Genomic DNA, 21852 nt, shown 5'->3' with positions numbered 1-21852 from the left:
AATGATGCTTAATGTAAGACGTAAAACAAATCATTCCCCAGCAGCCCTTCAGGTACCAGGACGGTATCCTTTATCCGAACAAACACTGAGGCATAATTTCTGGGCAAAAGCCAGATGGCAGTGCTCAGAGGTGGATAGCAAAGGTAACCAACATACACTGAGTGAAAAAACAAATGAAAATGTGTCACCACATCCTCTGGCTTTATACATTTAGGTTGTTTCCTTTTTTTTTTTTTTTTTTCAATTTTGAACAAGTGCTGGTAATGTTATTTTTTTAAGCTGATCTATGAATGTTGGCTTTATTATTATATCTTTATGCCACATAGATATTTGTACAATCCTGTTGGGTAAGAACTTTCGAAAAAGATGTTTATGTAAATATAATTGTACAAAAGTACACAAGAAAATGTTGATAAGTAGGAATGGGGACTGAGGCACTGGAATTTCATCCTTTCTGAATGTCTTATAGGTTAAAAAAATGTGAATCACCAACATATTACAATATTTAGAAAGTGTCGATTTAGTTCCGTCCTGGTTTGACGGGACTTGGAGCTAAAGGAGGCCAGCCGGAAGAAAGAGGATTACCGTTCCCCGTTTTTTAACGTACAGTCCCAGCTTCCCCATGGTGAGGACCCATTTTGAGTGCAGCTTAAAGAGGAGCTATATCCTGACGGAGCTACCATTGGTCCGGGCTCTGGTCCACATCAATTTAACCCAGTGCCTAGGAAAATGTCTGGCAAAAAATAGGGACTGATCGATGGAATGAGACAGAACAAAGCTAGCAACGAGAATCTAAGTTATTTAAATGAGACTTTGGGAAATCGTTCATGTATATATTATATATATATATATATCACGAATTGTGAAAACATATATTTAAAATTTACTTCCAGGCCTTTTATTTAAATTCCCCAATTTGAAATCTTAAAAGGTCACTTTCAGCAAGCAGTCTGTCACCTAAGCTCTGTCTCCACACACACATATACACACGTTCACACTCACATACCCTCCTGGTAAGTGTCCCAGACAGAAGACCGCATTTGAAGCTCTGGTTTTCCAGGACTGTTTGACGAATGGGTAAGTCTCAGTGTGTGTCTGCGAACTTGTGTAAAGACTAAATCACGACTTGATCGGAAGAGAAGTTGGGAATAGCCTCTCCATGTCAAACCTTTGTCCTATTCTCAGACTCTCAGAGCAGCCTGCAAGCTCTGGGACTCCGTGGGTGTCCCAGGCTCTCTCTCACTTAGAATCCTCTGCTCCAAGAGCACTAACTGTGCTTTAGAATCACGTATCAAAACAAAGGAGGACTCTGGATTCTGACAGCAACTCAGAAAGCGTGACTCCTACCAGTTCTTTCTACTTTTGCACAAAGAAGGCCATACATATTTACTACAGAAATGCATTTACTCTGAACCGTATTTTATTCATGGCTTTAGGGGTAGTTTCAGTATCTATAAGTAACTGGACAAGTAGCCCAATTTATATGATATGATAACCTAAGTCATACATATTAACACTTCAAATTTTCTAGTGTTTTGTTTACATAAACACATTCTTAGATTCTGCCAGCAATTTTGTTCGTTTTTTGTTTGTTTGTTTGTTTTGCAGTACGCGGGCCTCTCACTGTTGTGGCCTCTCTCGTTACGGAGCACAGGCTCTGGACGCGCAGGCTCAGCGGCCATGGCTCACGGGCCCAGCCGCTCCGCGGCATGTGGGATCTTCCCGGACCGGGGCACGAACCCGCGTCCCCTGCATCGGCAGGCGGACTCTCAACCACTGCGCCACCAGGGAAGCCCTGCCAGCAATTTTAATCATTATATAATTGTACCTACACAGCTCATTCAAAATGTAGACATAGAATGTTACATTTATTCCAAGAGATTGTTTAAATATAGGAAATAGTTAAGGGAAGAATAATTACTTCAATGTTGAAGTGATAACAGGAAAAATCACTCCAAAAACTTCAGTTTGGTTACACTAAATGCTTAATCATTTAGTTTATTGAACACTCTTCTATAAACGTATTTGCAGATTCTTATATTTGAAATGAGGTGTGTGTGTGTGTGTGTGTGTGTGTGTGTGTGTGTGTGTGTGTGTGTGTTGGTGAAGAGTAGGTCTACTGCAGAAGTAATTTTTAACGACGTGTCAGAGCTGAATAAGCAATAAAATTAGGTTCCATACTGAGAAGTCCTCTAGTTGCTTAAACAGCTCATAATTCATTACCTCATTCGCTGGTCTCTTCTCCTGCTCATCAGAGACTTTACACAAACACAACTTTCTTTAGTTAATACTCTCCACACATCATTATCAAATCAAACATGTACATAAGAGTACAAAGAGTTTACAGTATAAATGCTATTTTAAACAATTATAATATCACATGCAGAGGGATTAAATGAGCTACTTAGAAGTAAGACAGTAACCCCACTCCACACATTCTTAAAAGTGACCTTGGTTCTGCAGATCTCCCATTTATACTTTCCCCATTTTTCCTCATATGAATATTTTTCTCATTTACTTTCATCATATAAACTTGTCACTTCTGAAAATTACTGGTAGCAAAAATGAGGTACTATGATAATGAGGCTGCCAAGGATAAAAAATGATGACGATAAGAACTTCCAAAGGCTTCAAACTGTAGCCTCTAAGATTTTCTTTGTGGTCCTTTCCAGCTTGAATCTGCACACAGGTAAAAGCGAATCACCCGAGGCAATATTTCTGGGCCAGAAGACTTAGGTGTGACTTCACGGTGGTAACAACAGAGAACTTACTAGAAAAATGAGCAGAGCCTCAGTGGTGACGTGTGGGCCTGTAACAGACCATCTAACATCTGTGTCGTCACAGTCCTAGAAGGATGGAGGAAAGGTACTCAAAGGAATAACAGCTGAAAACTTCTCCCATTTGGCAAGAAGCATGAGCCTGCATTTTTTTCTAACAAGCTGAACAAACCCCAAACTGGATGAACCCTAAAAAGAACACTCCAAAATACATAATTAAACTTCTGAACATTAAAGGCAAAAAAAAAAAAAAAAAATCTTGAAAGCAGCCAGAGAAAAATGACATTTTACCTAAAGGAGAAAAACAGTGTGAATGAAGCAGAGTTCTTCTCAGAAGCCACAGAGTCCAGAAGGAATGGGCACAATACTTTTTAGGTGTCAAAGGAAAAGAACTTTCAAGGATCCTATTCCCAGTGAAGAGATCCTTTGGGAATGAAGGGAAACCAAGACATTCCCAGATGAAGGAAACTAGGAGGATCTGTTACCAGCAGCGCTACCCAAAATAATGGATAAAGGCAATTCTCTAAAAGGAAAGAAACAATAAAAGATAGAACTTTGGAATATCAGAATGGAAGAAAGATCAAAGTAAACAAAAATAGACGCAAATACAATAAACTTTTCTTCTCTCTCTGAGTTTTCCAAATTATGTGTGATGGTGAAACAAAAAGTGTAACACTTTCTAATTAGGTTCTAAGAAGTATTTACAATAATTTTGTCATGTGAAGAGGAAAGCAAAAGGTGTTAAAGGGAGGTAGCATTTCTACACATCACACAAAGTGGTAACAGAGTGACATCAGGAAACTGTGATAAAGTTATGTGTATATAATGGGACACCTGGAGCAGCCTCCAAGCAAGAGAGTGACATGCTTACAAACAATACAGGAAACTCAAAATGTCATTCTAGGAGCTGTTCAAGCAGTCCACGTGGAAGAAGGAGAAAGAAGAAAGAGATTAAAAATAGAACAAATAGGACACAAAATATACACCCTGAGAAAACCATGATTCAAAACGACACATGCACCGCAATGTTCATTGCAGCACTATTTACGATAGCCAGGTCATGGAAGCAAGCTAAGTGTCCATCGACAGATGAATGGATAAAGAAGATGTGGCACATATATACAATGGAGTAGTACTCAGCCATAACAAGGAACGAAATTGGGTCATTTGTAGAGACGTGGATGGACCCAGAGTCTGTCATACAGAGTGAAGTAAGTCAGAAAGAGAAAAACAAATATCGTATATTAATGCATATATGTGGAATCTAGAAAAATGGTAGAGATGAACCTACTTGCAGGGCAGGAATAAAGATGCAGACGTAGAGAATGGGCATGTGGACATGGGGGTTGGGGGATGAGTTGGGAGATTGAGATGGACGTATACACACTACCACGTGTAAAACAGATAACTAGTGGAAACCTGCTGTATAGCACAGCGAGCTCAGCTCAGTGCTCTGTGGTGACCTAGATGGGTGGGACAGGGGTGGAGAGGGGAGGCCCAAAAGGGAGAGGATATACGTACACATACAGCTGATTCACTTCGTTGTACAGCAGAAACTAACACAACATTGTAAAGCAACTATACCCCAATAAAAAATAATAATAAAATTAAAAAAAATTAGACTGAAGCCCTAAATATATCAATAAGTTCATTAAATTTAAATGATCTAAATATACAAATTAAAACGTGAGAGGGCTTCCCTGGTGGCGCGGTGGTTGAGAGTCCGCCTGCCGATGCAGGGAACACGGGTTCGTGCCCCGGTCCGGGAAGATCCCACATGCCGCGGAGCGGCTGGGCCTGTGAGCCATGGCCGCTGACCCTGCGTGTCCAGAGCCTGTGCTCCGCAATGGAAGAGGCCACAACAGTGAGAGGCCCGCGTACCACACACACACAAAAAAACCAAAAAAATAAAAAAAGACCTGCAGACAGCATCACGTAAGAACAGTTTGCTTGCCTCTGTCTCTAAAACTGTGTCTAACGTTCTAGGTGTTGGTAGGAGTGGCGGTCAGCAAATGGACATGGTCTGGGGCCAGATGCAGGCAAGGTTTCCAAGGCTGTAGGATGGTCTGGACCTGTTAGTCTCTTGTGGAACTTACCATGCTACGTTCAGTGGAAATGGTCCCCTGGCCTAGGGTCTTCTCAACTAGAGGTCATCAAGTACAGGCATGCTGGAGTGAGTGGACCACTGTCCTCAATCCATGACGTGGTCTGTGGCTCCAGGATGTATCAGTACCTGAATCTAGAGGCATGGTCCGCTCTTCTTAGACCCATCACCAAGTGACAAGGCAAGGTCATGGGTTTTAACTGTTCAGTTCTTCTCTAGCTACTCACTGCGCTGGACAAATCCCAAGCCATGGGCATAGTTTCCCTATGATCCAGGCACCCAATAAAGAAGTAGCCTGCCTGACATGAGCATTGTGAAGCTCTCCAACTTGATGGGGAATGGGTGGGAGATTGACTCAAGAACGTGGGCCCCGTAAGCCTTCAGCCCCCTGGCCATTCGCAAAGGTTTGTCAAATGAGAAAGAGTAGGAAGGTCTGTCACTTGGGCAAGGTCTCCACATTCAGTGGTGACCATCAGAGCAAAGGAATTGAAGCATCCTTAAACTCCACGGAAAGTTCTCCAGTAATTTGATAAAGTGTTGATTTTTTTCTCGGTTACTATTGGACCTAAGTGTTTTCTATTCTTTTCCAAAAAGTAGGTTGTGCTTAGTCCCTTTGCATCTGTGAGAGAAAAACGAGTGAGAACCGATTCTACCAAACCTTTCAACCCGCAGAATGCACTTTGCTGGCCGACGTCGTCCTTACCTGTAAGGTGCTGATGTGAACAGGTGTGCCCGTGCCATTCACAGTGTTCTTCTTAGCTGCACTCCCCCCCTTCCCATCTGCTTGCTCAGCCTTGGCAATTCTGGCTTTTTCCGCTTCGACTCTCTTGGGGTTATTGAGCATCACCTGGACGACCGCGTACTCCACCAGGGACGCAAACCCGAAGAGCAGACACGCAATGAGCCACACGTCCAAAGCCTTCACGTAAGACACCTTGGGAAGTTCCGCAGCCAGGGTTGTGCACTCAGAGGCCAAGCTGAGCACTGAGAAGATGCCTGCAGGACAGAAACAGGAAGTCAAGTTGCTTTTACTCCCGTGAAATGTTCTACAATCACTGCTCTTTGATGAAATCCCCCTCCAATAACTTTCAATGCCCCTCAGGTCCCCTTAAAACTCAAAGAGTAGAAGAAATACCACGTACTTGCTTCTTATGTAAGAATTATTGAATGTGGGTGGTATGTGTGTAAACACTTAACATTTTAAAAAGTAAATATTTATTTTTTATTACCTAATAATGAAAGATGTACTTGGTTCTCTTTGCTCTTGCATTGGGAATACGGGAAACACTATATTAGTATCAATAATCATTTAAAACACTGAAAAATATATATTCCACCAGTTGCATCATTTCAGAGGCTCCTGAAAGGTGTGGAGTTTTGGGGATTTTTTTTTTTTTAATATTGAAGAACTAAGAGACTCTCTCCTAGAAAGAAAGGCTTTTAGTAAACTATAACTTCTGCAGATTGAAACAATATTACATATATATATATATATATATACACACATATATATTACTATTATATTGTAATTATCCTCTACCCTGAAGAAAACTAATGAACAGGACTATGTTTTAAAAGTTAATATAGGTTTTAACATTTTCTAACCTGGAAGTGAAAAGTAACATAAAAATACAAGATCTTCTCAAACATTGCCCTAAACTCAGTTAATTATACCTATGGGCATTAATTTAGCAAATCATATTCCCAAGTTATTTTTTTATTCTTAATCAAATGTTATGTCAGCTTATCAATCAATCAAAAACAAGCCTTGAAGTAGCATATATTGGCACCATTCTCTGTGTTTCCATAGCATTTCATGCTCATCAATAACACAGAATGTATCAAATTGTAGTAAATTTAGTAGTATACCTGAATCTTTATCCTGATATATTAGCAACTTTGTGAATGAAATGGAGAATAGTGCCAGATTACAGAAGGCCTTCAAAGTCCTAGAGTGGATCTTTTATCGTATTTGGTAGAGAAATGACATTATCAAGAGAATATTTCAATAACGTCACTCTTCTAGGGATAAAAAAATAAACTGAGAAAGAAAAATATAGCAGATGCAGAAACAAAGAATAAGAAAATGAAGGATACAATGAATGTGAAAGGATTTTGGAGAAAACATTTTTTAAAACTTGATTACTGTTTAAAGGAAGAAGGAAAAGATTAAGACAAACTTCTAAACAGAATGACTGGGAAAATACCCATGAAATATAGGAAGAGGAGAATATAGAAAAGATGTGACTTTGGAAAGAAAACACCGAGTTAGGCCAGATAAAGGCCGAGAAACAAAGAACTGGTGACCACGACTCAGCACAGGGCACCCGGGACCTTCTTGAAGGACAGATTGGCCAGTATCATTCAGGGGAGGTTGTGGTGGAAAGGGAGGGGACTCCAGAGAGGCTCAGGCATCAGAAAAAGAAGGTCAAAGGAGCAGAGAAAGATTCAGAATAATAGGATATTAATGGACATTTGGGAGATATTTATAATCCCAGGCGTTAAGTTAAAAACCATGGTGACCAATTCCAATAAGATCTGTATCATTTCGAAGATGTAAGAATGGAAATGGAGATCAGTTGAGAAGGAAGAGAATGTGGACCTCACTGTGTGCCTTGTCTTCAGGAAATCACATTAAAATAGGAAACGTCCACTTGCTTTTTTATCCTAAAATAAGAAATCTGAGCAAATATTTCTCTGGACAAATATTTCAGCCTTATCTTAACATGGCCTTCAGATGAGATTACGTCATTGTTTAAGTAACTCATAGTGAAATGCTGCCTGAATTTTACTACATTATGAACCAATAAAAAGAAATATGAAACTCATCATTCAAAAAAATGGGGATATTTATAGTTTCAATATTGTGTTCTTAATATATTATCCCCACTTAATGGAGCACCTCTCTAATACATTCCAGGACTTCTTGGTATAATCTTTCTATAACGTGTTTAAAACATATAGTCCTTATTTGTCATTTGTTACTTTCTCTCCCTAATGCAAAAACAAACCAAGTCTAGATTTCAAATCAGGGAGTATGTCGTAAAATTGCTATCAACTCTGATAAGCAGGCGTGAGGTCTACATCTACTAAAAGTTATGGCTAACAAATAATATAAATCAAAGTATTAATAAATTAACTACATAAAATAGTTAACCTGAATAAAAACTTCTATAAAGAATTCAGGGTGAAGATAAAGCTGTTTAGCTCATCAATATGCAGAAAGAACTTTATAGTGATAAAATCCTTATTTAAGAGACCACTATTGATAGTGAACTCCCATTGACTATGGGATGTCCACAGATTTCTCGTTCAGACAATCTCAGAGGAAACATCTGAAAAATAATTCTTTAATAGCATATACTCTAGCAATCTATTGCCTAAAAGAGGAATACCAAAACCTAGAAGACTGAAAAAGGAAAGCAAGAAAAAGGGTGAAAAAAGAAAAGGAAAAGAAAGGGGAGGTAGAGATATTTTTTTGTATTTCATTTATTTATTTATTTTATTTCTTTTCCTTTTGGCTGTGTTGGGTCTTCGTTGCAGCCCGCAGGCTTCTCTCTAGTTGTGGCGTGCGGGTTTTCTCTTTCTAGTATCTCATGCAGGCTCCAGAGCGTGTGGGCTCTGTAGTTTGTGGCACGCAAGCTCAGTAGTTGTGGCGCGTGGGCTTAGCTGCCCTGCCGCACATGGGATCTCAGTCCCCCAACTAGGGATCGAACCCACATCCCCTGCAATGCAAGGTGGATTCTTTACCACTGGACCACCAGGGAAGTCCCGGTAGTATTTTTTATTAACAACAAATAGAACCAACAGAGCAAATCAAGGAGAAATTGTGCCCAACAGCTACTGTCTAAACATGAAATCATCTTTATCCCATACTGAGACAAACTACACTATGCAGCAAATTCTTATATGGAGTTGTGATTAATAACATGAAAATTCATTTAGAAATACTGCTAAATTATTACATCAGCATGTTATCATTGCACAGCATTCTAATCAAAGGATACTAAAAGGAAAACTACAGTTACTACCATGTGGGAATCCAGAAATAATATCTGACATTTTTGAAAGAGATCCTCATAATCAAAAAGATCTTGAACCACTGTTCCAGATGATAAGAAAAGACTATAATAAGGAAGAAAGGTACTGTGTGTGACCTGCTAGAGGTCTGAATTGCGACCTGAATTATTCATCTTTTTACATTTATAATTAAAAAGTATTGTTTTAAAAAAATCCTTTTTAGCAGCAACTAAACCATTTCATGTACCAGAAAAAGAATGTGTTACAGTAAAGTTTACGTAGGGTAAAAAAGTGTAAGATGTTACCTCCACAGTTACTTTTATACTTAAAGAAATAGCTGAAGACAAAGTCTACCTAAAGTTCGCAGAGGAAGCTTTGATACTTGTTAACAATGGGAAAAGTAAATCAAAAAGAGATAGGAAGAAAAGTAAAACTAGAACACAAGACTGATTTTATTTTAAAAAGCAAAATGAGTCTAGGGTAAATGATATATGTTCTTCTCCTAAATTTTAGAAAATAAAAATTATGGGCCATAGAAGGAAAAGATTGGCAAATTGATTTCATAATCTTTTGGAACAATGTAGGGGAAAAAAAGTAGAAAAAGGAAAGATACACTGGGTCAAAATAGCCGTATTGACAGAATATCCTGATATTTAATCTGTCAGTAATATTATTTCTTTTTTCTTTTTAGATAAAATTATATATATGTGTGGGTCTAATCACAGAGCTTCAAAATACCTGAAGCATAATTCCATAATTAGAGTTGGGGATTTTAACAACTTTCTCATCAATAACTATAATAACTAGACAAAAGACATAAAAGATTTTAACAGTACTATCAACCAACCTGACTCCACTCATATCTACAGAAATCTACACCCAAGAGTGACAAACATACAGTGCAGGTGACATGGGATGTTTGCCAGGAGACATATGCTGGGCTGGACCATTAGCGAAGTCTCAGTAAACATAAAAGGATTGAAATCATAGAGTATGTTCCCTGACAAAATTAAAAACAAATCATATTTGAGTACTCATGAAAACGCTAAATATTTGGAATCCAAACTACACATATATAAAGAATCTGTGGGCCAAAGAAGAAATCACAAGGGAAATTAGAGAATATTTTTTTAATGAAGGAAGATGAAAATACAGTATACCAAAATTTGTGCACTGCAGCTAAAGCAGGACTTACAAGGGAAATTTGTAACTTTAAATGCCCATGTTAGAAAAGAAGAAGGGTCTAAAATCGGATATCTGAGTTTCCACTTCAGTCATCAAAAAGAGATCAAATAAAATCCAGACTGAGTAAAAAGCAATAATAAAGACAAGAGCCAAAATCAATGAAAAAGAAAAATAAACAAATAGATAGAAATGAATGAAATGAACGCTGATGTTTTGAAAATACCAAGAAAACGGATGTGTCTTTATCTAGAGTGGTCAAAAAAAAAAAAAATTCACAATTTAACAGTATCAGTACGTAGGAATGAATACTTCACTACAGCTAGACAGGAAAAGGAAAAACAAATGTTATGAACGTGTTTGTGCTAATAATTTTATCTACTCATCTAATAGCTAGGAATCAATTGGTAAAATTTGCCAAAATAAAGGGAAAAACCATACAAACCTTTAAATATACTCAGAGAAAGCATTGAAGCGTTTGGCAAAAGTCAACAGTCATGATAAAAACCCTCTGCCAACTAGGAAGAGAAGGGAACCTCTTCAACCTGATTAAGAGATCTGTAATAACTAGAGCCACTATTACACTCAACAGTGAATACTTCAACTATGTCTACCCAGAATCAGGAATAAGCATCTCTCACAACTGTATTCAACATTGGACTAAGGTCGAAGGCACTACAAGAAGTAAAAAAAATCAAGTATTTGGGGAGTATATGACACAGGAGTACGAATCAGGCAAAACGGTACCATTATTTTGATAAACATTATGCTAATATTTTAGAAAAGTTAAACATACTTTTCCTATAAAATGCAGAAATTTCATTTCTAGGTGTTTGCCCAAGAGTAATGAAAATGTATGCCCACACAGAGCCTTGTACGCCATTATTCATCACATCACGTATAATACCCCAAAACTGGAAACAACCCAATCCCCAACAACTGGTTAATGGAGAAACACACGGTGGTGTAGCCATACTATGAAATGCTACTCGGTAATAAGATAGAACCAAACATTAACACACGCAACAGCACATATAAATCTCAAAAACCTAAACATGTCCCTAGTTTTCTTTTCATGAGTCAACATGTTGACTGATCCCACTTTCAATTTACCACCGCTGACCTCCAGAGGTCCGCGATCCTACCAGGCAATCAGGGTGTATTTCCCCAGTCCCTTCACCAGTCTCTCTCCCTTCAGAACCACAGTGCTTTTCCCCATCACCCTTGCGACTCATGACCTGGCTTCCCATTTCACTAAGAAAACAAAATCAGGGGCTAGCCCCCATGACCACGTCTGCCCTCGCATCTCGCCGTGTGCCCATCAGCTCTGCCTTCTCTCCTGACGCTACAGACCAGCAGTCAGTCAACCCGATGCACCAGGCACATCTGACCCACCGCCTGTTTTTATAAATACAGTTTTACTAGGACATATCCACACCTCTTCAGCTATGTATCGTCTAAGGCTGCTTTAGCGCTATGACAGCGGATTTCGGGGTTTCAACAGAAACCTCAAATGTTTGCTATTCAAACTGTCGCCGAAGGAGTTTGCTGACCCCGTGGACAAATGCACTGTGTTCTAGCAAAGGCCAATCCCTCGTTTCCTACCTCCCATCCCCTCTCACGGCTCCTGCACTTCTACCCACTCTCACTTTTTCCTTCACTACCGGTTGTTTTCCACCAAAAATAAACGTGTGTGGATTGGCCCCTTAGAAAAACAAAACCAAGAAACCTCTCAGCTCCCATCCCCCCTGGCTATCTCCCCACCCTCCCCTCCTGTGGGCAGCTAACCACCTCCAACAGGCCGTTTACACCGAGGGCTCTAGGTCCCCCTCCTGCGTTCTCCTGAGTCACTCCGACCAGGCTTCCCGCTTCTCCTCACTCCATGGAGACTGTCTCTCTTCTGGATCCCAGGGACCCCCTAGGCTGCTAAAGCCAAGGGCAGTCTTTAGCCCTAACCTTGACCTACAGGCAGCTGGCTGGTCACTCTCCTCGCCTGGACACACCTTCTCCACTTGGCAATTCCAGGGAACCACGTCACGTAGATTTTGCTCCTCATCTTCTCAATCCCGAGGCTTCAGCCCTGAGATTCTTCACCGCCTTAAACACCATCTACAAGATGTCTTGCATGTGGGAGTTAAGAAAGCAGAATCAGGGCTTCCCTGGTGGCGCAGTGGTTGAGAATCCGCCTGCCAATGCAGGGGACACGGGTTCGAGCCCTGGTCCGGGAAGATCCCACATGCCGCGGAGCAGCTAAGCCCGTGCGCCACAACTACTGAGCCTGCGCTCTAGAGCCCGCGAGCCACAACTACTGAGCCCACGTGCCACAGCTACTGAAGCGTGCGTGCTTAGAGCCCGTGTTCCGCAACAAGAGAAGCCACCGCAATGAGAAACCCATGCACCACAACGAAGAGTAGCCCCCGCTCGCCGCAACTAGAGAAAGCCCGCGCGCAGCAACGAAGACCCAACGCAGCCATAAATAAATGAATTAATTAAAAAAAAAAAAAAAGAAAGGCTCTCGATTATTTCCCCAACCCGAGACTATTTAAGCCCTATGGAGACAGAATTTTCAAGTCTGGCTATTGGTGTTTCTACGTCACAGAGCATTAAACATCACAAACTGGAGAGCGTGGCCTAACCAGCCCTTCCTCTCTCTAGCCTCTCTTGGTGGTACAGCACACAATAACTAGTGTTTAGGAAAATGATGCAAAGTCATGTTTAAAAGATAAATTCTATTACATATTCCCTGATGAACAGTATGAGACAGTATATGATTTAGAAAGATTTCTATCCAAATAGTCATTTGTTTTTAAGCTTGGCACCACTGGGGATTTTAGCCTTCCGTTATCCGTGAAAATCGCTTATTAATAATTATTTCATGAGAGTCAAAGTAGGATGGATTAACTGCTTAAAATACCCCAAGGACACAAAAAGGGAAAACTTAGTTTAATTATAGAATGCATAAACACGGAGAAAATCTAGTTCAATGTCAAGAACTGAAGGAAGTCTGAAAAAAAAGAAAAAAAGGTTGCCATCAATTCCAAAACTCACTGTCTCAAAATCATTTGGTATAATTTCAAAATTATACAGTCATTTCTATAAAGATGCAGCGCACTCGCGACCCCCCGAGAGAGGCTGGAACACGTTACCCAGGGGCACTCGGGCAGCGCTGGCGTCGGGGTTGATCCAGAAGGACAGCCAGGACAGAACCACGATGAGCAGGGTTGGGGCGTAGACACCCATCATGTAGAAGCCCACCTGCCGCCTCAGGGTGAAGATGACCTCCACGCACGTGTAGTACCCTGCCAGCGACAGACACGGGCAAGAGTGACACTCCCGCTACATCCCACCGCAAAATCACATCGTGCCCGGAAATTACAGGTCGCTCCTGCTTGAGGCAATTTCACAAAGGGAACTCCACGTAAAAAGGACGGGGGCTGGTTCTGTAAATATGTATCCTTTACGTGATCTAAGAGGACGGCATGATGAGACCTGTTTCACCCGACCTCTTGCGACTTCATTATGAGATTGACAAACAGACACCATGTGCTGCTCTGGGATGGCCAGTCCCGGCTTTTAAGTCTTTGCTCCGAGATTTTGCAGTGACTTAAACTTCCCAGTATCCTTGGGTCCTCTGGGAGCAAAAGATCTAAAGAAGCCACCGGGAGCATCAAATCAGAGCAGAGCAAGTCTAAAAAAGAAACATGCCTGGATTACACGTTGTCAGTATAATTTTCAGCCACGTGGACCACTTCTTATCTGGAAGGGATGACCGTCTACCAGAGCTACCATTTACGCATAAAATGTGCAGACAGTCTTGGAGGTAAACACGAGCAGGGTAAGTGAGTGTTCCCAGTCTATGCAGGTAAAAGTTTGTAAAGGCAAACATCGGACATCCCAAACAAGTCTCCCCTGGTTCCACTCCAGGACCTCAAATGTTCTGGAATCGAGGGAAAGGGCTTCACTTTCACAGGCTGAGACTGAAGCAGACGTTGCCCTTACACGTCATTCTAGGACTGCCATGATGTCAAGTAGTCTCTCAAATTAATCACAAATTATGGGCAGCCTCATAATAGCCTTTGCTGACTGGAGAAAGAAAATAAGTGACACAAATAGCCTCCCAGCACTGGCCTACAAGAGACGTTTCCAGATGTTTGAGATGAATTTTTAAAATGTTCAATTTAGATTAAAATGTCATTTCCCATTCAACAAAAGGAAGGGTATGCATGAATTCCAAAACGTTAAAATATCTTCAGTTGCGTTCAGCTTAAACTGTACATAATTATTTTAAAATGCTGAGACAAATGAATGGACAGTGCATAAATAAAATAACTATGGGGGAAAAAGACAATATTACTTTTTTACTGTGTTTTAGTTTAAAAAGTTGTACTTATCTAGTTTTCCGAGTTGGGAAGAAGGTATATATTTCTGATGCTAGAATAATCTTCATATTTATTCATTAATAGTATCTAGAGCAGTAATTGCACACAAATAGGGTCTTTCAAAGAATGGCTATTCTCATCCCTTTATCAAATAGCTTAGATTAGAAATCTATCCTTTTCCCAATAATCATTGATACCTCGGAGGGATTAGAAAGATGTTAGGGCTAATTTGTAACAAAAATAAATAGTTGATTTGAACTAAGTAAATTCTAATTATGCCAAATGTTTCCATATTATATCAAAAAAAGACAAGCATGGGCTTCCCTGGTGGCAAAGTGGTTGGGAGTCCGCCTGCCGATGCAGGGGACACGGACTCCTGCCCTGGTCTGGGAAGATCCCACATGCCGCGGAGCGGCTGGGCCCGTGAGCCATGGCCGCTGAGCCTGCGCGTCCGGAGCCTGTGCTCCGCAACGGGAGAGGCCACAGCAGTGAGAGGCCCGCGTACCGCAAAAAAAAAAAAAAAAAAAAAAAAAGACAAGCAATGCAGAGTGTTGTCTTTTTTAAATTTTAAGTTCATTAAAACTAGGCAATTCATTTAAATGGTGCACAGGTTCTAAAAAGATATGAAAGGCAAAACGATGGAAAATCCCCCTCCCGTTTCAGTGCCTACCTCTTCTCTCAACTTCCTGCCTGGACAAATGAGAACATATGCTTCCAACTAACAACCATGTGCAAAACTTCCAAACCATAATCTTTCCTAAGCCCATTCGCTGCAATTAAGGAGGCCCACAGCGTTGCCTACACGCGGTTCTGCAGTACCTTGCTTTCTAAGAGTGTCACTCCCTCAAGGTAACTTTACACTCACCTAGTGCCTGTGAAATGGGGAAGAACACATATGTGCTTATTACGTATCTTTAGGAGCCTAGGTTGTCACAAGGATTATAACAATTTTCTATAAAGTTGCTCACTTTCCAATGCATTTGCTCATCCCATCCACCACATTTAGATGACAGCCTAGTAACCGATTGCTTCATCTGAAGCCACCCCCCGGGGAGCTTCCCAAGCCGTGGATGCATTTAGCAGTAAAATATACGCCTGGATATCATAGTGATTTGCTCCATAAACTTTTATGAGAAACATCCCTTGATCTTTTTTGATTTCCTGGTACTGTTACATTTATGAGGGGCAAGTGGGCAGCTAATGGGTATAAATGCTCACTGGCAAATTCAATTTACTTTCTATTTCCTGTGAGCTTTTATTTGATTATTATTCACTCAGGCTTCCAATTTAAAGATTTTTCTATACTTGTGTACCCATATATTTCTCCACCTGTGTAATTTCTACTATTATAAATAAAACCCTAATTTTTAATAAAGTTAAAGCCAAATCACCATTTCGGATAATTTTGTACAAATTAAAGAAAATATTGGCCATCATTTTATACGTTGCTTTCTGTATCTTTTCCAGTATTCTGCACTGTTAAGCATTCCATATATTTTGGATGTTCTATTACCCTAGATACATTTCTAAGTATTATCCAAACATTAAAATGTTTTTCTTATATCCATATACTGATTCATATAAATACTGACAAAGCATGTTTACTGAAATATAGTGCCAATTATTATTATGTTAGCCATGAGTTTTTTCTTATTTTCTGTATCTAATGAGATATAAGCGACTTATTTATGATAACTCAAAAAATAAATACCACACACACACAAAAATCTATGAAAGATTTACTTATCGTAAATCTTGAGTATATCCCCAAATACTCTCTACCGCAGCATACCCTCTTATTTCCTTCTTAGGACTAAAAGAATTACATTTACTTTACTTGCTTGCCATGTAAGAATATGGATCTATAAAACAGCAGGGATCTGTCCTTTATTCACTGCTGAGTCCCCAAGTAGAGGCTTCTTTTTTGTTAAGATTGTTTTGATGTGGACCATTTTTAAAGTCTTTATTGAATTTGTTACAATATTGCTTCTGTTTTATGTTCTGTCCTTTTGGCCACGAGGCATGTGAGATCTTAGCTCCACGACCAGGGATCGAACCCGCATCCCCTGCACTGGAAGGTGAAATCTTAACCACTGGACCTCCAGGGAAGTCCCGAGACATTTTAAGTTCAGGGCTTAAAGGTGAAAAAATGAATAACCCCATGATTTTCAATACTGTTACATGATTTTATACTACATAAAATTAGAAATAAAATTACTGGTTTTATTTTTCATCTCTAGATGAAGTTTAAAAAACTTCAGTAAACTCTATTTCAAGTTTCTCCAACAATTTAGAGACTATTCATTTTGAAATGTTAATCATATAATCTGGATGTGGGTAACTATTTTCCAAATATAATAGCACTCACTGAACTCACAGGACTGTTGTGAGGATTAAATGATAGAATTCCTGCAAAGTGCTTAAAGCAACGCCTGACAGATAGCAAGAACTCAAAAAGCCATCTATTAAATGTTTCTGTACATCAATCCTCCAAAAAACTTCTCTTGGCTTTCAAGTTTATTTTTTCCATTACTAGGTGAGAAATCCCTGAAAACTCTAGTCAGTCTCAATTTGCATGAGTCACAGAGAGGAGAATGACTGTGCCCAGGTTACAGCTGACACTGATTTGCCCTTGACATTCAGGAAGTCGTTGACCCTGCATCTCAGTTATTTTATGTGTTCAACAAAAGAGCTGGCTCAGCATTAGCCGACCGATCACTTCCACATCTGACAATCAAGGTATCTACGATTTCTTCACGGAGTACTTTGATGGTCAAATTTTTAAGAGCTCTGTTTTTCCATTAAAAATTTTGATAATTCTTTCAGCAGTGTATTTGCTTATTTTGTCTCTTGTCCTAAAATACTATAAGCTCTACAAGAGAAGGGACTATTTATATATAAATGTTACATAATCTGTTAATTTAATTGAAGGTCAATGACAACAGATGCTTAAACTAACGTTATCTCTAAGTTGGCCCGTGTTGTATCTATTATTACAACAACGTAGATGTGCAACTATTCACTCTATCTTTTATTCTAATCAACAGGTATGTTTTAAATCATATTTTGTCCTTGATGATGTCACGATGCAGCATTTCAGCTCAAACATCTCATCTCAGTAAATTTTCCACAATTACTCTACACGTTTTTATTTTTGCAAAGTCAACATAAATGTTGCAATAAACTTAAACTTTAATTACATCTATTCCTGAATATCTTTGTCATGATTTACTTCCTGATACAGAATTAGAATTTTGTGATAATTTATAAGTTAGACTGATTATTAGTGTGAATGTATTGGTCAAAAGTCACTCACCTTTTTATTTATATTGCTGAGGAAAATAGCACTATATTTAATATCTAGAGCCTTCAATAACCTATAACCTCCAGAGGAGGTTATATAATAACCTCCTCTATAATAGGTTATAATAACCTATAACCTCCAGAGGAGACTCAAAGGTTGAATACTAACCATATTATGAAAGTATTGATCAGTGAGTACTGTATTTTCATTTCTGTAAAGCTTGACGTGATTTAATGCGTGAGGTTAATTTGTTGAGTTTTCATAACTGGCCGTTCCATAACCTAGATCAAGAATATTATACGGCAAATTTTTACTCATGTCCAATTATTTCATGTGTTTACTGTTTCCTGCACAGCATAAAGATCAAATTTTTTGAAAATTAAGAAAATGGGTCAACCAACAATGAAAAACCGCCCCAAAGACAGCAGACGAATATATATGGGTTACATTGTTTATATCCATAACGTTTGGCCCTAATATGAATCCTGTCAGAGCAGAATTTCTAGGCAACATCTAAGAAAACCACTGCCTGGAGAGTTCATATAAAATAAAACGTTGAAAACCTCTTGTTATCCGGAATTACATAGAGAAAAGCAAAACTATCTAGTGATAAAATAAATTTTAACTTTAGTGGATGTCATTTTATGAAAGATTTAAATGTATCAACATATAGATATAATGTTTATAAATACTGAATTTATTTTTTAACTAGTTTTCTCTGTTCTGTCCCTAGCATATTTTAATATCGGAACAAATCTTTGAAATAAGACTTAGTTTTGTTTAATTTAAAGAATATTACTTACCAGTGCCTTTGTAGTATTTTGTACAGTTACCATATTCAATATCTTCCTTTTTAATATCAAATTGAGGCAAGGCAATTTTTTCTAATTGAACAGGATCCCCTGACTGCCAGATAAATCGTAAGTCATCAGTTGTGTAACCAACTGTAAACGAAAGGAAATAAAATATCAGTTTGAAATATAATTATGGACACTTCTTTAACATTTTAACATCCAGATATCAAACACAGAAATGGTAAAACAATAGGCCCTTTTATGAAACTTTTGTTAGAAATGTAAAGAGGTAAAATCTATGGCCACTAATAAAAATATTAGCACAAGTTACAGATAATTGGCTTAAAGAAAGAGCAAGCTAAAATAATCAGCATATCACAGATGGTAAAAATCCTCGGGGGGCACGAACAGTAGTACATCTGTCTATGTCAGAATTCTGAACCGTCATCAATGAAAAAGTAGCAAATAAGTGATACCAGCTTTCTGAATGTACACATTTACAATCATGCAATATGCTACCTGGAGATTTTTAAAGAAACTTAAGCACCAAAATGGGTTTTTTTGAAGAATTCACTACCAACTTCCCTAGAGGAGTTGCATGGCCAGAGGAGAGCAATAAAACAGCCCCTCAGATGGACATCACTCCATCACTAGAGCCTCCTGGAACCCACATTGTGGGCTTAGGTAACCTGGCTACAACTCAAGGGCCCCATGGGTTTACAGCATGTTGTAGCCTACCGTTCAACTCTTACACGCCTATATTTTTTAAAGCCGTACTTTAGTGTATCTAGTAATAGAATTGAAGGTATATACACATGTGGAATTATTTATAAAAGATGCATATGGACACACAGGCACACGTATATACAATACACACACAGACGTGTACCTACATACACTTATATCTGCAAAATCTCACATGATAGTTAGAAAGCAAAAAATATTGTTCAAATTTAGGATCCAGCTTCAGTAAATTAAACAACAACAAGTAACCACTAAGTGACTTTAAAGCATGTCATCAAGCAGGCACCTACATTTTATAAGGTGTAGGAACAGGTCACAGTATGTGGGTATTCAGGCTGAAGAGTCCTTCCATTAGTGTTAGTTTTTCAAGTTTTATTTCCTACTTTGATTTTCACATGACAAGCTTCATAGCAAATTAATTAATAACTATATTTTAGAGATAAGCATTTCAATGACTACACCTGGTACCTCTTTTAGAAACTGAAAAATATATGATTCTAGAAATATAGAAAATCTAAAATCCAATTTTGTAAAAAATATTTTTTTATAGGTCCATAGAAAATGAATGCTTGGTAGGATTTAGATAATATTTTTCAATGTTTTCCAAATTTTCTGCTCTGAAAAATGTGGTTTTAACATTAGAAAAGTTATTAGGACATCATTTTCTCCTTTACCTTGCCTATATCACTAACGCAAATGCAGGTGGCGATTGGAATAAGTTAGAAGGGTACACACCTACACCTACGGCAACTCAACTGAAATCAACTGGTAACAAAAGAATTCATCTATCTTAGTATACAAATTAATACAGTAAAAGGAAAACTATAATTTCCCTAAATAACTTATTCTAACGTCTATTTGGAATCAAAAGCATTAGTTTCACCGTTATTATCTAAGATATTAGTAGCATGTATTGCCTAGAAATTTTAAGCATTTTTATCCCTATGGTGACTTAGGGTCTCATTTACATACAGCTCTCAAGTTGCATCTTGCAACGTTGTGTATCCATGGGAAACAAGGTCAAGTCCAAAGGGCACGAAAGAGTAATAGATAGCCTGAAAGCAGAAACAGACGTCTTAGAAGTTGTTTAACACATCTCTGTGATATACTGATTTTTAAAGGAAAATATGAATCTACAAATATTAGAGAGAAAAGAGTACCTCATGCTGACGAGGACATCTCCATCCCGAAAAATAAAGAGGAGGATATTTTCCTGGGTTACATCATGAAAATTGGCACTTTTTTCATTTGCAAAAAATAAATCAGGTTTCCACAGACACTTGTACATCGTGGGGTCCACCGTCAGGGCATCTGAGCCCCGGAAATCGCTAGGCAGCTTCAGTCTGGGGTCGTTCCACTTCTGTCTCAGGAAGATGTTGACTCTATAATCCTGGGAAAATTACGTGTGCGTGTGTTTACTGCCATTTTTAAGAATGCGTTCAGCACCGGAATAAAAAGGGTTCAATCGTTAGCAGCACAAATACGTTTGCTCTTCCAACATTAACAAGGAGCACAATAGCTTGGTATAAGAAGCCCCTCGTGTCTTTCTAAGACTCTCTACAGACATCCTCTTAGCGCTTGCGAGTTCAAACGTCGTCATAGAACTTTACCAATAATTGCTTTACTGTAATACGAACACCAATTATACCAGGGGGTTAGTTGGTATTGTCAAAAAGGCACAGGAACTGCTAAATACTGCCATTATTCTTCCCCCAAAAGTAGGATACATTTTCATTAAAAATAGATAAGAAGCCAAGAGAAAATATTTCACTTGTATCTTACTAAGTAGCAAACTACAAAAATAATGTATATGCATATAAAGCTACAAGGGGGTTCGGGAGGGAAGGATTGGGAGTTTGGGGTGTGCAGATGGAAGCTGTTTATCCATAGGATGGATAAACAACAAGGTCCTACTGCAGAGCACAGGGAACTACATTCAGTAGCCTGGGATAAACCACCGTGTAAAAGAATTTTTAAAAGAGTGTGTATATAAGTGTAACTAAATCACTTTGCTGTACAGCAGAAACTAACACAACACTGTAAATCAACTGTACATCAATAAAAATAAAATAAAACTCCATATATGTTTAAAACACATACTTCATATATATACTTGAGGAAGAAAAGGAAAAATGATCCTTGCCTACTCATACATGTAAATGGTTATACAGAGGTAGTCAAATAACATTTGGATTTTGCCAGATGAGCGTACATGAAACATGTGTAAATGTTATATTCAACTCCAGTAGGAAAAGGTTTTGAAATCCACTAAACAGCTGATTATTTTTCTTCAGTTTTTTGCCTATCTCCAAAGTTTTAATTGTAAAACTTTGTAAAAGTTGGATTATATCAAGACATGTATATCCTAAGAATAGATGAACCTGGAAACATTGTTTAATACCTTAATACATTTTATATTTGCCAGTGAAATGAGGTTCTGCCACACATTGGGTTACTGGGGTATATACAGTCCAAAGCAGCACGGTGGCATTATGTTCAGGTTTTTTTATTTTAATTTTATATGCTGAACTCAGAACATGCACCAAAG

At 38.7% G+C, this 21852-nt stretch overlaps 1 protein-coding gene across 4 annotated transcripts in view; it reads right to left on the bottom strand.

The window, feature by feature from the left end:
- The window catches only part of GLRB (glycine receptor beta), a gene marked incomplete at both ends in the record, with an annotated part of 65307 nt that overhangs the window by 1319 nt on the left and 42136 nt on the right, over positions 1 to 21852 (bottom strand). For 2 of the 4 annotated variants that reach the window (XM_082652957.1, XM_082652958.1), the window contains 5 exons: positions 5585 to 5877; positions 13230 to 13382; positions 18570 to 18710; positions 20277 to 20359; positions 20465 to 20694. The exons of 1 other annotated variant lie outside the window; for it this stretch is intronic. In XM_082652957.1, the coding sequence (XP_082509083.1) occupies positions 5585 to 5877; positions 13230 to 13382; positions 18570 to 18710; positions 20277 to 20359; positions 20465 to 20694 (900 nt within the window). The remainder of the gene's footprint in view (positions 1 to 5584; positions 5878 to 13229; positions 13383 to 18569; positions 18711 to 20276; positions 20360 to 20464; positions 20695 to 21852) is intronic. One more of the 4 variants, XM_082652959.1, reaches the window with a different exon arrangement.

This window comes from Grampus griseus, assembly GCF_964374135.1.
Source record: "Grampus griseus genome assembly, chromosome: 4".
NCBI classification, from domain to species: Eukaryota; Metazoa; Chordata; class Mammalia; order Artiodactyla; family Delphinidae; genus Grampus; species Grampus griseus.
The sequence above is the reverse complement of the archived record's forward strand: the minus strand, read 5'-3'. Positions and strand labels throughout refer to the sequence as shown.